The 19,509-nt window shown below is 36.4% G+C and overlaps 1 protein-coding gene across 1 annotated transcript in view; it reads right to left on the bottom strand.

The window, feature by feature from the left end:
* The window catches only part of RP1 (RP1 axonemal microtubule associated), a 165,645-nt gene that overhangs the window by 98,428 nt on the left and 47,708 nt on the right, over positions 1–19,509 (bottom strand). The window contains exons 21-24 of the mRNA XM_077191277.1: positions 17,194–17,348; positions 14,806–14,864; positions 10,315–10,478; positions 906–1,131 (exon numbers count right to left, since the gene is read on the bottom strand). Coding sequence (XP_077047392.1) covers positions 906–1,131; positions 10,315–10,478; positions 14,806–14,864; positions 17,194–17,348 — 604 coding nt within the window. The remainder of the gene's footprint in view (positions 1–905; positions 1,132–10,314; positions 10,479–14,805; positions 14,865–17,193; positions 17,349–19,509) is intronic.

Genomic DNA, 19,509 nt, shown 5'->3' with positions numbered 1-19,509 from the left:
CCTTCCAAGACTGGGACTGAAACCCCCAACCCGGGGTAGGTGTGTGGGGGAGGCAAGCTGACCAAAGCGAGATGTTTGCCGTCAGGTTGTGACCACTGGACCAAGAAAACAATGGCTCTCACTTACTGCTGAGGACATGGACTACCTGTTACACCTATTCCTTATTGTATCTGTCCTCCCCCCCCCCCCCCCCAATTTTCAATAGAATTATCATAATAAAAACCTCTGAGTTAGCTACAGATTTTGAGATCTCCCAACATAACAGGTGGATCCTCGACTGGACTGGACCAAAGGACTTCATCTCTACCTTTGGTAGCTATATCCCCCTCTTTCTCTCTCTCTTTTCTCTCTCTTTCTCTATATTTTTCTCTCCCTTAATCTCTCTATCGCATTTTGCTGTGGTCATTCAATAAAGGTGCATTTGTTTTGATTATCACTGCAAACCCCCTTGTACCATGTTGGTTTTTTGCACCCTGAGATCACCTCCTATGAACCATCACGTCATCCATTCACTAGGACGGATCATGACATATACAGGACAAGAAAGGATGATCTCAAACTTGCTAAAAGGAGCTGGATATCACATGACATTACATACCTTGCTTTCTTACCTGAAGTCTTTCTCTAAAGAGCAGAATTTACCAGTGATGTATGAACACTCTGAGAAATCAAACATTTTATAGGGTAAGATGCCCTGGCCATCAGCTATTATTCTGATTTTGGGAAGGAAGGGAGTGGGGGTAAAGGATCACTTCCCTCTCTTGGAGCTAGGGAAGGGATTGCTTCATGGTTACACTGGCTTTTGGGCAGCAGGGCTTTTGTTGTCCTGGAGGAAACATGAAAAATTGTCATATACTCACAGGATATGGTCAGTGAACACATGAGCTAAAATACTGAGCACGTACATGGCAAAAGCTCCTCTGCAGGGTTTCTTATTGCCACTTCTCTCCACGTATCACCTTCACCCTTGTCTTCAGAAAGCCAGCTCTCTATGGGGAGACAAATCTCTTCAGCAGACACAGGGACTACTCTTTCAAGTCTGACTCCCTCCAGGTACCAGCTGGGATCATTTCCAGAGTTGTCATGGCCAATGCGGATTTTATATAGCTGCCCAAGATTTCCGAGATTAATCTGTAAAAAAAAAGTTTAAAAAAATCCAGATTTTAATAACAAATTACACTGTTGTCTTTAGCCATCCTTCTTATACTGGGCATGCAAGCTAAATGTGCAGCTAACATAGCCAAGAGTAATGAGCTTTGTTAGAAAACGAAGCCTTAATATACAATGAATCCCAGAGACAAAGAGTAAAAACATGTGGAGTAGTCTGCAAGTGTAATTTTATTGACTTCAGTGCTGCATTTTTTAAAGTGAGTAAAGGGCTCAGAGAATCCAGTCTGTTTCTAGACCTCTTCAAGGAATCCATTTTCTAGTGTCATAATGTAAATCTCTCTTGCTAGACAAATCCTTTAACAAGCAGCACTAAGTTCAGTCATTGCTACACCAAATCATACAAGTCCATACAGTTACCATCAGCAGAGCCCTATTATCTATTCCTACCACTTATCAGTCAGCTACTTTTCTCATTGACTCCTGTTTTTTTGTGTTCTGGTGCCAGGGTTAACTGTTTCTGTAAGTGCTGATGCTACACTGCAGCAAATTTAAACAATAAAACATGGCTATGTCTCATTGAATACTGCAGCCTTGAAATAAGAGCCACTGTGTTTTGAGTTGCAGAAGTATTTTGGGCAATTCTGATGGCAGGAATTGAAGCACAAAAGCAGGGTTAACCACTTTCAACCTTTTTTTTTAACTTTTTTTTATCAATGTTGTGTTTGAAAGGTCATGGTAATTGGGAAAAAAATCACCAAGTAAAAAAGAACAAAAAAGAGCTGTTTCCTTTACTATTATAGTAATTTTGTACTATTTCACATCAAAACAATAAGGAAAAAAAGGAAACAAACATCCCTGAGGCAAGCCTGGCATAACTAAGTCTCACAGGCTGAGGGCATGACATGTATGCTAGTAGTAAAAAGTCTGAATAGAGTCATACTTATGACCATTATAGTAGGTTTTGCTATATTAAAACAGTATGTTAAAGGAAGATGTGCCAGCTGAAGATACAATTATAGCATTAATGCAATAAAACCATGTATACCTCAAAGATATACTCTTAATAATCACAGTGAAATTACAACAGATAAAAAAAGTACTCTGACACTAGCCAAAAAATGTAGCCAGGACATGGGCTAAGTTGCCCTAATAAATGCCACCCAGCTGCAAAACAGAGACCTCTGCAGTGGGCAAGGGACTGCTAAGGTTACCTTGAAAATAAATATAAAATTATATTAGAACTCTCAATCTTTATTGCAAATTGAGTAGAGTATGGTATGGTATGGTAGTATGGTAGTAGAGGTGGTGCTCTCCTGAGACACAGGCACTGGCTGCTATTTGTGGTGCAGAAATGTTAAAAGGAAATTTTCTAAATAAAACACTGGTGCCTAGTGATCTTATGTCCATAATTAAGTTCTGGCTTAATCCCTGTTGAAAGAGAAGCATCACAGACATCACAGATTATTGTTTGCAATAACCATTACCATGATTCTTGGTCAGGACCAGGAAACTATTAAAGAGCCCCTTTCACTGAAACACTGATAAAGCTAATCTTGCATCTCTATTATATATATATATATATGAGTTATAGTATGTATTATAGGAGTTGGATCAAAAGTGAAGCTAAAACTTTTAAAATTATATTGATTTATCACATTATGCTAAAGTGGATTTTTTTGTTGTTGTTGTTCCAGAAGGAGATCTAAGATGTGAGATATGTTTCCAGGTGAATTCCCATGCAAAGACCATGAACACATCCTTCTGGTCCTTCTTCTCCTGCTGTGCTCCAGCAGATCCATTTCCTTCTTGTGCTTGAGGCCCTAGAGCTGGATGCAGCACTCCAGTTGGGGTCCCACAAGAGCAGAATAGAGGGACAGAATCACCTCCCTCACCCTGCCAGCTGCATAGTATATGATTTTTGGCAGACCACTGATACAGCCAGAGAAAATATCACAAAAATAAGCACATGTAGGAGAGCTGACCAAGAAAGGTGGGGGGAAAGGAAAGAAAAAGAAAAAAAAAAGAAATTTGAAAAAGGAGAGGGAAATGATGTCCATTTATCACCATATCAGCATGCAGAGACTTCCTGCTACTGGATAAGCAAGAGAGCAATCCATCAAACCTAATCAAATAAAGTTTCAAGGTAGAGAACAGAAAGTTCTATCCAGACCTTCATGTTTCTCCAGGAGATGTATCTAGTTGCAACTAGTTCAATTAGATTTATTGAAGTCCTGTTCAGCATCTCTAAATATGTATGTCCTTGTGTCTTTCTATACTTCCTAGTGCTCCCTTACATTCACACTCTAAAAGCAGTTATGATATAACCAAAGTAAGAAAGTTATGACCACGTGCTAAGGGGCAGTTTGCCCAAAGTTTCAAGTCAAATATATTTGCTTGCTTTTAGCTAAGGGGAGAAACAGCATCAAGCATTCTTGTCTAATTGACTTACAAAATAAGAGGTTTTTGTATGGTAAACTATGCTGGACTTAGAGGTAATGGCATATTTCTGAGTCTGAATAGTCTCAAAAATAATTCAAAAGACAGAACACTGCCTATTTGATAACAGGCTTAGTAATATGCTCATAATTTTTGCATAATATTATTTTTCTGAATAATTGTTTACTAGTGACCTTGGGGGAGAAAATTCATGCTTATTCTTAGGTAGAAATCAGGCAATGGTAGAGAGGAAATCAACTCTATATGATGTACATGTTCCAAAAGACATGTAATACAATTAGAAATTTATTTTTAGTACCAATTGCACATTTGGGCCTTGGAACAATTCATCTTGATGTCTGCTCAGATATCACATTGGTTTCTCAGTGGTATTGACTCGCTAACATGTTATTTTTTGTCAATTGGAATGCCGTCAAATGTATGTCAGAATTTGCTCTTGCAGTGAAATGCAGAGGAAAATATTCTCATAACACAGCAGAGCTAACGATATTCTTTTGACAACATAAACAGTGTCTTGAGGTTGCTTCTTCCTTCCCTGTGTTGAATAAATTGCCTTGAACTTCTGCATGACTTGAACACAACCTGGCATTTAGAAATCTACTTTCACAGCCAGAATGTTCTGTAAAAAGTTGTAGAACAAAGTTGACTTTTTTGCCCTTGCTAACAATGTGTTTACAAAAGCTGCAGTCTAGCTGCTCTATGATGTTCTAGCACTAAAGCTGCAAAAGTAACATTCCTTTTTATATGGAAAGAGCCATTCTGATAGGCTTGTAATAAATGTCCAAAGAGGAAAGGATGAGTTGAGGACTAAAGTGTCACTCTGAAAATCAGGCAGCTAAGTTCTATTCCTGGATTTGCTTTAGGCTTCCTGAGAAACTACAAAATTCACAAGCCCATTTTGCTCCACTTTCTCAAATATACAAGGACAACATTTACATGTCTTTTACAGGGACATAGCAAATCTCTCTTCATAAATTTTGGGATACTCAGAAAAAGGCACAACTCTGAAATTCTATATTTTTTTCTATAATGTTCTGTTCATTTTGAGTTAGTTGCTACTGCTCTAAAATTCAATTGAGATGTCAAAAATTATGAATTGTAATGTTGTAATAGAATTTGGACATGGAGGGAAATTCAAATTCCACTATGATGTGGCTTACATCAGCCACCTATAGAACATAAAACCTAAACTTCAGAGGTGACAAACAAGGGCATGGAAACACAGATTGAGGTAAAGGGAGCTAGACACCACAAACATCAGGTATGGTGATCTTCTTAGGGATGGTCTGTTAGAGAAATCTTCTACAAATACCAACCTCTTCCCAGAAAATGATTTTGCAAAACACCTGAGTCATCATCTACAGTTAACTTTTTGGTTGATTGTGGAACTCCTGCTGCATTAATCAGTTCAAGTCCTGTAATAAATTCTAAAGGCAATGGGCCTCATATAGACATTGCTTATGTGACAGACTTCCAGCACCTAATAGGCTTAAAAATATCATTGTGACTACCATGATAGTGGTCATTCTATTGCCTTTGTAGCATTTTTCTTCACTGTTACAGGCAATAATATCAATGCATCATATTTCATGGCACAAGTACCAGTACAAATTATTGAAAAAACTGTCCACCACTTTCAAAAGGGCCATGTTTTCACACACAGCATCTTTGATTTAGTCATATTCTAAATTTTTGTAAGCAGTTAAACTAGACTGACCTGCTAAACAATACACCTATACACTTTGCTCATTGCTACTATTTATAGGACTAAATAATTTTCTTACCATAGGCAATGGGAACATTTTCATTAAATCATGTATTAGACAACTTGGCCTTACTTTTTGAAATTGAAGCTTAACAAAGCTCATATTTTACCATTTGTCTCTAAGCATAATTGAAATGCAGGTTTATCAGCAAGAAGTTCTACCTAAAGAGGATGCAAGGACTGAATTTTAATTCCATTTCTAAATGAGCTATGCAAATACACTTTTTGGTCCCTAGCATACCTGTGATATTTTGAATGGAGTCGGTATGACCTATCTTCATGTACTTAAGATGTTTCACCTAGTGAAAAGTGAAGTTCCTTGTCCGAACAAGAAAAGGTTCAGTGGAAAGATACTTAAATAAAAGGATGGAAAAATACCTGTGATTACTCCTTTTCTTTTTTATTTACTAGAATAAGCAAACTAATATCACTGCTTTCCTGTTGTGCAGAGAGTATCCTGCAATCTCTTTGAGATAAACTCAGGCTAGCATGAAAATCATTTGGATAAATCAACACTTCCGAGGCAGCTGCACCAAAATCCTAATGTCTAACACACCCACCAGAAAATGGGCTTGACAGACAGTTATTAATTTCACATAAGGCCACTTCATTAACAGAATTTCAGAGAAGTCAAGTAGAGCAGTTGGATTCCCAAAAGAAAGAAAAATCATTGATTGCATCAGTCTAACTTCTACAGCATCGACATGCAATAGAGAAATCTTTGGAAGTAGATGATATTTTTAAATTGTGAACATGCAGCTAATAACTGTTGCCAAAAATGCAATAACTATTATACCAGTACAGTACAAAGGGTCCACCCATGCTGATTGCTTTTTCCAGATGTCTGAATTCAACCACTTTGTTAATTGTGCCCAGAAAACTTGGCACAGTTACACACTAACCCAAGAATTAGAATATGTTACAGGTGCTCACACAGAAATATAACACTGTTATAAAAAAGGGTGGATATGGACACAAAAGGAATAGGATTAAAGGCTACACAAAGATCAGCATTATTTCTTCCTACTTCATACGTGCTTTGGTCACAAAAATAAATTGCTTAAACAAATACTGCTCATTGCACAGTGACTGTTAAAACACTTTCTTTTCCAGTGCACTCAAGCTCTGGAAGAACTTCACTTTTACTGTGGGGTTAATCAAATTATGCCAACAGCAAGTACAAATTCATATATATATATATGTGTATACACACACTTGGTACTGCAGTACATACTGCCTAATTACTGGACAAGTAACACCACATTCCCCACTCCCATTTCTTAAAGATGAGATGAGCAGTGTTTTTCTCCAAGATTTTTTGTAAGCTCTTTACAATCCTGTGTTGTTTCTTGGAACAAGCTAAATTTTGTTTAATGCACAGCCTGTAGCTGATGAAGATAATTTTACATACTTCTCCCTTTTATCTCAGTAAGGGATGAGGTTCATCTTGTTATCATATGCACTTCACAGACAGTGACAGTTTCAAGTGGAGTAACAGCCATGGGTATGACGGTTTTATACTGCCTTAAGCAGATCTGACTAAAGCCTGGGCTTCTTTTAGTTTTATTCAACTGTTTCTGGACCTAAATGGTCGTTATGGAAAGCATGGACAGCTGGAAAATAGCAGGACACAAGCAATGTCCAGCTTTCAGGCACTGTCAGTCCCATGGTTAGGAGTGTGGATAGCTACATCAGTGCTTATGTTCTCTTTTGCAATCTTTCCACTCTGGAAGGATTCTAACTGAGCTCATTTCAGCCTCTTTTATTTGAACATCATGAGCAAAAGCATGAAAATGGATTTGTTTCAACCTATTTTTACAACATTTAGTTTTCTTGTCACTGTTTCTCATTTTACTTTGGAGATCTCAGTTTTGACTGAAGAAAGAATGACTATGGATCCAGAGTACAGGAACAACGGACTCAGAGTGAAACACAACAGATTCTTAGAGTCTTTAGGGCTGATTTTAAAGAAAGGACTTTTAATTACTCATGTATAGGTTAGTTAAAATGACTGATAATTTTATTTAAACGGGAGGAAACCAAAATGAAAAATAACAGGTCAAGTTCTAAGTGCACATTCTTGAGATGCAGTACAGCATGAAGGTGCATCTGATGAACACAACTCTTAACCAACAAAGTAAAGTGGAAGTGAAAGGAAAAGGGCTGTCTTTAACACTTTAACAGTCTCATCATAGGAGCACTTTTATTAAGTTTTATGGTATTAAGTAGCTCTTCAAGTATTATATGAGCCCTGCTTTATATCTCCCTATATTACTTTCTGGTATTTGCCCTAGACCATAGAGTGTTTAAAGGATTGTTTATGTGGATGAACAAACTCCAAATCATGTAAATGGATGTGGCACCAGCTTTAAAAGTTAGAAAAATGAGCTCATGCAACAAAAATCACACCAGGGATGGATTTCAGTTTCCAATGCTCCTAAAATATCATGCATACTTCATGTTCTGTACTTGCAAACATGGAACAGCTACCTTCCTTACAAAGACAGCCACCAACTCCAAAGTATAATCTAAGGTTAAACTGAGGATTTTGAAGATTTCTTAGGAAAAAATCCAGCACTTCTAGTAGTTTAATTCAGTGTTATTTTTTTTTTTAATTGACAATGTGTTGAGATTCTTAAGACCAACACCACCCTAAAGAGATGGAAGAGAAAATTATGAAGCAAATTCACAAAGCAAATCATGGAAAAAGTCTTGTTAGGGAAATGCTAGGTGCTGCCACTAGGACTAAGGCAAGCAGTATTTTGAAAGCAGATCTACTGAACCAGTCAGTGTTTTTACTGACTTCATTATTACTAGAATGGCAGAACTTGTACCCGAAGGTGTGGAATTATTATTATGTATGGAAGTAATAAAAATTGAGAGATTGCAGCTGTTTTTTTTACAGAAGATAATAGGCTTACAGTCTTATGCTTAGTTCTCTTTGACACAGAAGGGAATATTTAGCATGACCAAACATTAAAAGAATATTTTTAAAAGAATTTCTTTATCAAACAGTGTGTACAGTCATAAGAGATAATTTGGCATGTTTCAAAGAATGATGATGCAGAATACTGGGCTCCAGAGAATATAATTTACAATACAATTAAAGCTCCAGTGTCTTGAGCAACCCAGCGTTCTGCCAAAATCAGTATTTTTGAAATACTGAGAAATACTCAGGGACTGTGATGACACCAGAGGAAGATGCAGGAAACAGATCAGAGTTGTGATGAAAGCTGTAACTTATGGTAGATTGATATTCCTCTACTGGAGAAGGAATGACTCTCAACAGAAAAATGATGCCCTAAAAACTATCCCTGAATAGTAACAGAAGCAGAAATCCACAGCTCAGAAGTATTTTCTTTGAACACACAGGGACAATTCAGAGCAGAAAAGGAAATCCATCAGATTTAATTCTCTTTTTTTCCTGCTCCCATATTGTTTATCCTTGACATAGCCATCTGGTAGGAAAAATTGCTAAGCCACAAGAGAAAATACTGTGCAGAGTACATATGACTGTCTTGAGGAAACCTAGAACCCAGGACTCCAGTCAGAAACAAGAGCTGTCCCCATCACACAACTGTAAATTACCTTCAATGAATTTCATGTACTGCCATCATGTGGAAATCTCTGAGGGTAATAGCCTTGTTACATTATACCTGCACTACAATGGACTTTGGCCAGTTTTTAATTTCATTTACACAAACCTTACTCAGAGATAGCCAAGGTTAATGAAGTTACACTTGCTTTATAAAGCAATAGAAGTAACACTAAAATTAAGTTCTAGAATGAAATCTCCAGAGGGTATAAAGGAGAACCAGCTGATTTACTCAAGTTTTATTAACTTTCTTTTTCCATTATTTTTAACTTTACTGAATATTTATTGCATATTTTTAGATATCCAACTTACTAAACAGTTAACTGTGCTATCAGACTACTATCCTTGTTTTTTTATTAAGATAATCCTGCACAGTTTGGTCTCATTCTCTTATTGTGGGCCATTTCTTTGTGATTTCTTATGGTTGTAAGTGTGCCTACAGGGATTTTGAAACTGTATGGTATTTTGATTGTATTTGTCAGGCATGGCTGTGTTTTATTTGTTTCCATTATATTATGCTGATCTCTTCCAGCACCCTTCATCAGTAAACACTTCCTTTTTAAAAAACTATGCTAGAAAATTTCTGTCTGGCTGATTTTGGTATCAAAATATACTTTCTGTCCCATCTGTCACTGATTCCTCATCATGTGTTTATTATGCATAAATTATTTAAACCTAAGTGACATATCACAGATTTAACTAGTGTAACAGGTACAGTCCTGACCAAGGAACTGCATGAAGTAGAGAAAATGGCAGGAATTACAGGATCTGGTAGAAGTCCTGAGAAATGTCATGTTTCTGAAGCATGTCTCAGAGACTTTTTTGTCAGCAGAGAGAAATATCTCCATTTGCTTGGAGCAACAGGACAACACTAGTTTAAATCACATGAGTGAACTTAGTCTATGTGATTTACCTCTAGTTTCTGGCCACCCTTCTTCCCCCTTTCCTTCTTACTTTCTCCAATGAAAAGTTCACACAAGAGTGGGCTTCAGTGGAAGTCTGAGGAAGTTTGTGGAAGAATTTGTGGAAGAATTTGTGGACCCTTCCAAAGATGGATATGCAACACAAACCACAACCAAGACTATCTTACTACATAAATGCAAAGAAAGTTCTTTTACTTCTTCAGATGAACATCTAGTGTAATCCATCACATCAAGAAGATGCAAGTATGAAGTAGATTCTGAGACACGTCTGTCCCATGCAGCTGTGAACACATTTCCTGATTCAAAACTCAGAGCCATAAAAGTCAGCTGCTTCCTCAGAAATATTTAATCATCCTTACATGTTTCTTTGAGTCTTTTTTATTACCTCTATTATCTATTTTTGAGAAAAGCTACTTTGCACTTGTTTTGAATTCTCCAGTGTTTATGTAACAGCCATACTGTACCTTAAATGTATCTTCACTGTTGGGATTAAACAGCTGCTGTTTCCCAGATCCCAAAATAATAGGACCAGAAGCTTTGTTTTCTCCATAAGCATAAAGGAATACTGTTGCTGTTGTGCCAGCTGTTTCAAAATCCCCAGTGACTACTGTTATCTTCCAGTCTCCTTCTGTAAAGTAAAAAAAAAAAAATTAAATGCTTTTAAAAATGTTACTTATATGAAGCAGTTTCCTTGAAAGATGTAAATGAAAGCAGTTTGGCCCAAGGACTGTGACTACTTTGCACCCAAAAGGTAATGATGTCAGGAGAGGGAACAGAGGATTGGCCAAATACTACATCATTCCAACTCATCTTAAGCAAGTTATGGACCAAGGATTGAGGAGGTTTGCACTGCACTAAAGTCAGAAATATGAACACAGAGCTAAGTGATATTTCTAGTGATAACCCTGAGGGTCAACACAGAAGCAGACCACCGTCCAGAATTTGGATTATGATAACAGTATAACCAAGAAATACAACAGGAAAAATGTGGAAGTATCCCGATTAAGTACAATTTCCTCTCATTTTAGGGATGTGATACATCAACAGAGTTCCATTTGCCTGGATGGGGGGCATGATACTGAAATCAGCATAAAAAAAAAAAAAAAGGTTTTGTAGAAAAGTCTGAACTAGATTAGGACTCATTAGAAAATCATTTTATATAAAGCTCCCTGACACTAAAATGTCATCTCTGCTCCCATAAAATGTACATGTTATTTAAATATTCAAAAGCAGCTTAATATAATTCTTATTTTGAAAAAGAACAATTCATAATTGTAAAATGCATTTCTACATCTGAAAAGATGGGATTGCACGCTTCTCCACCCCTCATTGATTGCAGCTTTTGTCTGTGTGAAACAAGTTCCACACAGCGACTTAAATTCATTCTGTTCAAGGCAAACAATAAATGAAATACCAGCCCCCAGTCATCTTATAAATAAATGCCATAGCGTCCACTGCACTTTTCTTAGTAGAAAGCTGTCTGGTAATGCCTGCATGATTTAAATCTGTTGTCTGACAGAGGTATTTATCTTGGGCCAGCCTCATTATCACTCAGTAATTTGCCCCACAAAAATTGAACTGGAGCAGGAAGTTTGATTTCCTGTTTTCCAAGTCTTTAGAGGTCTGGCTGATGTCTGGTTTGGGAAGGTGATAGAATTTTAAACACACATAAATACACAGCTGGGAATTCAGAAAGCAGCAATAGCTCATTTGTCCTGTCCAATCAAACCTGGCCCACAGACAGAGGGAAGGAATTGTCCCCTGTACTCTGCTCTGATGAGACCCCACCTGGAGTACTGCATCCAGCTCTGGGCTCCCCAACAAAATAAGGATGTGGACCTGTTGAAACAGGCACAGAGAAGGGCCATGAAAATGATTAGGGGCTGGAGTTCCTCTCCTTGACAAAAGGTTGTTGGTCAGCTTGGAGCAGAGAAGGTTCCAGGCAGGTAGACCTTATTGACAGCCTTTCAATATATTAAGGGACTTAAAAGAAAATCAAAGAATTTTTACAAGGACATGTAGTGATATGTCAAGGGAGAATGGTTTCAAAGTGAAAGAGGGTAGATTTAGAAAAGACATGAAGAATATATTTTTTTTTTAATAAGGATTGTAAGACACTGGAACAGGCAGCCCAAAGAAGTTGTGGATGTCCCGTCCCTGGAAGTGTTTGAAGCCAGGCTGGATGGGGCTTTGAGAAACCTGGTCTAGTGGAAGATGTCCCTATCCATGTCAGGGGCTGTACTAGGTATCTTTAAGTATTTCTTCCAACCCAAACTATTCTATAATTCCATAAAGGAAGTGAAGCATCCAATTTTCACTAAGAATTGTCAGACTCCAGCTTGTAAGAAACTCTTTTGTGCCTTTGAAAATCTGCATCTTCACAGCTTTCTCTATAGACTCACTTTCTTGATAAAAAACACATAGCACCAGAAAACAAAAGGATAAATATCAATTAGAAGAGAGAAAAGCCTCTATACACTGATGGTAGAAATAAAGAGCATAAGGCAAGGGCTTCCTGCCCCATAGAAAAAGAGCTTGTTTACAAAAAATTCAGCCTTGTCCATTTTCAAACAATATAATGTTAATGTCTTAAAGACAAAGTTCCTTTGAACCATCTGACTGGAAAATAGGGACAATTCCATTTACCAGGGTTTATGAAGACAAGGGGTAAAACATGACCCACTACTCCTCCTAAAATTTCAAACATCATTCAGAAATAAATACACATTTTAAAGCAGGTAAAATGTATTTTCTTTTTGACATATTCAGTGACTAATTGTGCCTCAAGTGGTTTTGATGGCCCTCTCTATTGTATTATCCTCTCAAAGTCAGTCTTTTGTTAAGCAAGTGGGTTCTGAAATGATGCAGTGATTGAGGCTGTATTTTCTAGCTAGTTCATCTCCAACCTCCCAAGTATAAGCTTAGTATCTATAAACTATTTTGCACACAACTACCCCTCTGAAGGTAAAGTAGGGGATCAAACTTCCCCAAAAACATAATTTAAAAGAGTTTTGGTTTAAACTCCTCTATATTGACTTTGAGGCTTGTTCCTTTTTCCTGGAAGTAGAAAGGACTTGTGTTTGACAGACCATGGGGGTCTAGGAAAAGAGTCCTTAAATTTCTAATCTCTCTGATGCCAGAAATCCCCCTTGCAGTGCATTGCCTGCTTCCAAATAGAAAAGGGAAACAGTATTACAAAAGTATTACAAAAACATAATTCTTGTTGGCATAAGAAGCTGGGTTGTTCTGATGAGGTAGAGTACCAATAGCTCCTTAATGACTGAAGAGGAACACACTTTTAGGGGAAAAGAGTACAGATAAAGGTGTTATGGCATCACTGTCATTTAGCATATGCAGAGGAAAGGTACAACCTGTCACCTGGGGTCCTGGGGGCAGCAGAAAGTGGTAACTTGCCACAGATGACTGTCCAGACATGTATTTTGGTTTGGGTTTTTTTTTTTTTCAAATTTCTATATTATTAGAAGCATTACAATACACTAGGAAGTTCTACTTCCTGTGAAAATAATTATGGGGTTTTTAAGAAATTATACAGTAAGAAAATGCAATATATTTAAAAGCTCATGGGAAAAAAAGGTAAGTGAACAAACTGACAGATCAACCACTAAACCAGGAATTGGAGCAGCCCCTCTAGGTATAGGATACACAATTTCAAGTCTCTTTCCCACTGATCCATGTTTTACCAAGTGCCCCAAACAGGAGGCTATTTGTTTCACACACTTTTGGCTGATTGAGACTTTTGCACAGCTTAAATGACACAGACCCAGCTGTAGGTGGAGAATTTGAATTATGGAAGGGAAGGTCTCTCAGGACAGGCCATGCAAAAGTGAGGTGTGTGGAACAGATTAAAGTACAAAGAATGTTGAACAAAGAGCAAATTACTGCCTGCTGGAAAAAGAATAGAAAGCAGGAAGGACAAAGACACTTGTGACTCAAAAGAAAGCCTATAACAGAGTAGGATTTTAATGTATTTTCTAAAATAACTGGGCAAAAATTTTATCATTACCACTTGCCATAGGAACAAGGTTTAGGACAAGATATTTGGGTCTTCATGGATATTTTGATTTATATAACAAATTTTGAATAAACATTTTCAAACTTTCTCACAACTCCTCTAGAACATTGTTCATCCTGCAGCATAGCTGAGAAATTCTAATGTGTTATTAAGAAATTAAATTTAATCTGCTCTGGTTGCCAGAACAGAGAAGTCAACCTGAACAAATATGAAATCACAAGTAAAACAGTAAATGAAAAACTATAGTCCAAGAGAAAAAAATCATGTTTTAAAATGTTAACTATAAAAAACTGAAATCAAGATAGATCACCAGTAAGTACTAGAAGAATAGGAATTTTTCAAAGAAGCAGAAGGAAAAATAACATTATGGAAAGAAAAATGACAGAATAAAAATAAAGTATAAGCAAAGTTATTTATTAAATTAAAATGTGAAGTTCAGAGTTTACTGAAATGTTCAAATAGTGTGCTATAATTAATGTTTTAAAATAAATACAAGTGACAACAAGTGTGTAAAGCAATTAGTTCTGAAACAGAAACAGTCTTCATTAAAATCAGAAAACAAGAACAGTATTTACCATTTGCTTCTTGCATTTTCAGCTGCTGATTTTTTTTAAAGTCTGCAAAAAAAAAATCCATTAATAAAGGATCTTTAATACTACAGAAAAGGTTTGAAAGAAGATATCAAAAGGACATTCAGTTTTTCTAGCCAATACAAGAAGACTCTTTCTTATTTGTTCCCTCATTACTTTCTCATTATCACCTATACCAATTATATAAATCATGTTCTCTCAGAAATATAGCAAATCAAGTTGCAAAATCAGTTAACTCTGATATTTACAGTGTAAAATCTGCCCAGATTTCTTCAGAGGAAAAGGATTACTAATTATTTTTCTTACTTCCATAAAGTAACAATAAATATTACCTTGAGGGTACAGCTCAATTTCTGAATGGATTATACCTTGAGATATAAATGGAAGCCACCTAAGAATAAGAAAGAAAATAAGAAAGCAGGTAGGAATTAATTTTTATTTACATTACCATATAACAATGGTCCATATCCAATTTTCATACCGTGTACATCTAACAGCAAAGGGTCTCTACTCCTAAAATGTTAGTATTACAGTAGAAATTATTTGACTCAACAAAGAAACTTGTTTTGTGCAAAAATAAGAGCTATGTAGGTGAAAAATACACTTGTATCAGATTAAGAGACTCATATGGCACTACTTTACTTGTTTCTATAGCTAAACAGAAGAATATAGCACAGAATATTTTTTTTTTCAATACTATGGATTGAGAGGTAAATATAATTTGTGTGTATCTATAGCAGTATTTCTTAAAACTACAGTTCAGTGTTAAAACAAAGATGGAACCAAACACTTCTCTTTCTTATTCCTCCTATAAATTAAGGACAGATAAATGAGTCTCAAAAAAGAACAAATCAAGGAAACATTCTTTAGGTTTCCTAGTCATGTTACCCTAGGCTATGTATAATTTTGAAAACTTTTCCTTGAGAACATGGATTACCAACAGCTTTTATTTCCTCTTGCTTGGTAAAAAAACCAGCTCTTTTTTTACCAGAAAAGGAATGCAGCAATCTTCTGGGCTGTAGATTTTATTTTCTCAGTCCACTTCCATGGACTCTCCAGGAATGACCTAAATCACTCAGTCTCCTATGAAGCCTATTGGGATTCTGGGCAAGAAAAGTCCAGAGCAACTTACGAAGTTTCCAATTTTTTTGTCTTGAAAACAGTACTTGGCAAATTCATATAAGATCTACTCCTTAAGAAATAAATTTTCTCTTACTAAACTACTTATTTCTATTACTTCTGCTAAAAACTGATGGCACAGATATCTTCTGAAATCCCAGATGCTAAAAGGTATCAGTAACTAGTAATACTGTATAATTGAAATCGAGCAGAAGGTGTTAGACGTTCAGAAACTAATATCAGGTTATAAGACAGATAAAATGCTTATGTTCCTTTGGTTAAATGAGAACAAAGACAGAACTTTTTTTCATGTCCTGGATCAGAAAATAGCTCTGTAAAATAAAACAAATGTGAGGCTGAAGATTACTGAATTAGATTTCTGAAGAGCAAAAACCTTCTCCCTCCTTGAGTAGAGCACAAGTACATTTTGGCAAACATGGAAGTTACACCCGATCCCTACCACTGACTTATTTTAATCCCTTTTCAGTGGAAGGGTTTCCTTCTAGAGAAGTTAGACATTAAAAAAGAAACACTTGTTCCTTTTTAACACTCTCTATCACAGAATAATAAACATCTGGTGTTAATTATCACAGAATTAACACAGCAAAGTGTCCTGCCATTTATCATTCCTAAGCCATATTGCTCACTAGAAATAGCTATGACACAAAGAAAATTTCACCTACATTTTTTTAGAAAGGTAGCAACTCCAGCTAGCAACAACAGCTGGTCTGCATCCAAATCTGCTCAGAGAAATCCTCAGTCTTATACTACAATTTATAAGCATCTTGCCAGTTGAATAAAAATCTCAGATTTAGAGAGTTAATCAAGGTGAGAAAATATCTTTATTCCTGTTTTTGAGGATGTGACACCAAGAATTGCAAGAAACTGTTCAAGGTTATGTAACCTATTCATTAAAATCCAGACAAAATAACTAGGCAACATGTATTTATTAAATATTATTAATTAAATGTTATTTATTCTGGTGCCTTGTCACATAGGCATATTGTTCCTCTTCACTTTCTTTATTTCACTTGAGTCATGCATATTCCCATGAGAGAAACTGTAAACTGGAAACTCCAAAAGTGGGATTACGATATTTTTCTAAAAATGCAAAATGAAGTATTTATCAATTGACTTTTAAGATGCTCATTTAATAATTTAAATGGAACATCTACAGAATAATTCCAGGCATCATATTTGTCTCTCTGGCCCTGCTGTAAAGAGAGTGAATGCTAGTCTTGGATGGAAAATCTTGTTTCTTTCCCATTTAAAAATACACTTAATTTAGAATATTTCAGGTGCTTTATCTTTCCTTCCTGAAAGGAAAAGTCACACTTACAGCACTGATCCTGTAAGATAAGGCTGTACTTTTAATTCCAGTAACACAGACTCAATATAAGTGTTTAACCTTTGCTACAGATCATACAGAACATTAATTCAAGCAATCTGTTCCGGAATAACACATTTTGTGGATTTTATGAAACTGTGAAATAATCAAAAAATGTCTTTGCCTGAAGAACTCACATTTAGTACATCAATTGACGCAATACTTGTAGTGATCCATATTGAAGAATATTTAAAAATTTTGCTGTAAAAACTACCTTTCACAATTGAAAACATATTCTGAGTTGCTCTCAGCTTCTCTGACAATGACTTTATCACAGTACCAGTGCTGGGAGTGGGTGCTGGCCTCACAGCGCAACAGCACCTTCTGCAGCTTCCCGAGGGATACAGCTTCCACTGCAAAATCACTGACCTGGGAGACAGAGGACACAGCACTCAGCAATTTGCCACCAATAAGGCAGTCCAAAACCTGAAGTGTGTTAAAAGCCTGATCAATTCCCACAAGGTACAAAGATTTCAGCTGGTTTTAATGACAGCTGGACCGTATTCAAAGAGTTTGGATCTGGAGAGTTAAATGCCTTTCGATGAAGTGTCACAGTAAATAGGAAAGCACAGCCAAAACCAGGATGCAGTAACAATCCCCCAAAATATTGGGCTTTTACAGCCATCATCCAAAATGCTGCACACAATCCTTTAGTATTGTTTCAATGCCTGGGCATTTACATTACTCTTCTCTAGGTAAGAAACACTTAAAGCTGTTGTTTCCTTTGTTGATATTACTTTAAATCAGACCTTCTCATAATTTTCTCTTTTTGGTTTCACCTCCTCTACTTACATTTTATTCTACTGAAAGAAACTGAAATCTGACATGCCATTTTCCCCTTGTTATTCATTTAGGCTTGTGCTTATAGTTGGAAAGGATTGTTTTCATAGAAACATGAAGCTGATCAGGTTCAGGTTGATAATTTTTTGTCCCAGGAAAAAGCACACAGCTTTCTGTCTCTAAATATAATGGTCCTGATCATTCTTCTCAGTACAAAGGAAATAAAGGAAAGAAATACACTGGAAAATTCATATCTGTAAAGTTCTCAGTCCTCAGCAAATGGCAGAATTGAGACTGCCTGTGCAAGATTACTTATCCCTTGTGTATAGATAATATATGATCACAAGCTAGTCTCTCTGAAAGATTCCTGCCTCAAAGTGTGCTCAGGAGGGCGACAGATTTTTCAGTATCTCCTTTTGTCTTCATTATCTTTATGTCTCTATGCATTATTTACTGCAACCACCCAAAGAGCTCAGTGAAATAGATACTGATTTCCCCAGTGACTTCACCTTTGCACTTCTCCCATAGCACCCTGGTTTTCTGCAACTGCTTGATCTCTTTTTTAAAAGCCCATCTGCATAATATTTCAATTTACCTACCTAGCCCAGAGTTTGCTGCCAAAAGCTGTCAAAGATGCAGAGCAGTGTGGGTGCTCAACTGAGAAACAGGGGGTTAATTTACTGAAATATTTAGCATTTCAAAGAGCTTACTAGGTGTGCAGAGCAGAATTCTATTTGAACTCAGTTACAGCTATGGTTGTTCAGAGAAATTAAACTGGTTATGCAGCAATACATAAGCATGAAAAATGTGGTCACTCAGGAAAGTTTTATTTTAAGCAATTTACCCAATATAATGCAGAATGTCTGTGGCAGGGATGAAATCAAGTTGTTCAAGTCAGCATTCTACTCTCTCTGCCAAAAATGATATATCCCAGTCCCTTCTCTGCTGCTCCAAACAATCCACTGTCTTATTCACCCATTTCCATAACAAAGTGCCCTTTGAACCTGTCCCCTCAGCCCCTGTGTAAACAATAGGCTGAACTGACTATCAATCTGGCTTGAATAATGCCCCCCAGAAAATTCCACTTAAATTCTGCATTTTAATTTGAATAGAACTTTATTTCTCATACATTACTAACGCATAAAATATCTATTTTAAAATAGTATAGATACATTTAAAGTTTTCCAGTGGGTTATGGCTATTTTTAGCACTTTAGTTACTGCTTTTCATTTGGTAATTAAGTGTTCCACTAAAAGCTTGATACCACTGGTTATACATACAAGTGTTAATCCTCAATAGGCCACAAAGGAAGAAACAGTCTCAATAGAAGGTCACAAGAAGGCTAGTGGCAGAGTTAACATTAAATTCAGTAGTTCCTGAAATTTAACCATACTGCAGAAAATCAGGATGATGTATATTTTACCTTTGAACGAGCTAGGAGGTAATAAAGTGAAAGAAAAATTACTTTAAGTTGGTCCTGTACTAATCACAATGCTTTACTATTATACATTAAAATACATAACAAACAGACCTACTAAGATCTGAAATCATGGAACAATTTCTGTACACTTTTTTGGAGCCATCTGTAACTCATCATACTTTGAAAGGATATGTTTTAAATTCATAGGCAGCTCTTCTCACCATCTCAGGGTGAAGCCCTCAAACAATTTTTCTTTCCCTTTTCCTGACTATGTTTTCACTCATCCTCTTAAATCCTGGGTCAGTAGAAAAATATTTTCCTTAGTTCTTA

This window comes from Agelaius phoeniceus, chromosome 1 (assembly GCF_051311805.1).
Source record: "Agelaius phoeniceus isolate bAgePho1 chromosome 1, bAgePho1.hap1, whole genome shotgun sequence".
NCBI classification, from domain to species: Eukaryota; Metazoa; Chordata; class Aves; order Passeriformes; family Icteridae; genus Agelaius; species Agelaius phoeniceus.
Note: the sequence above shows the minus strand (reverse complement) of the source record. Positions and strands in the feature narration are given on the sequence as shown.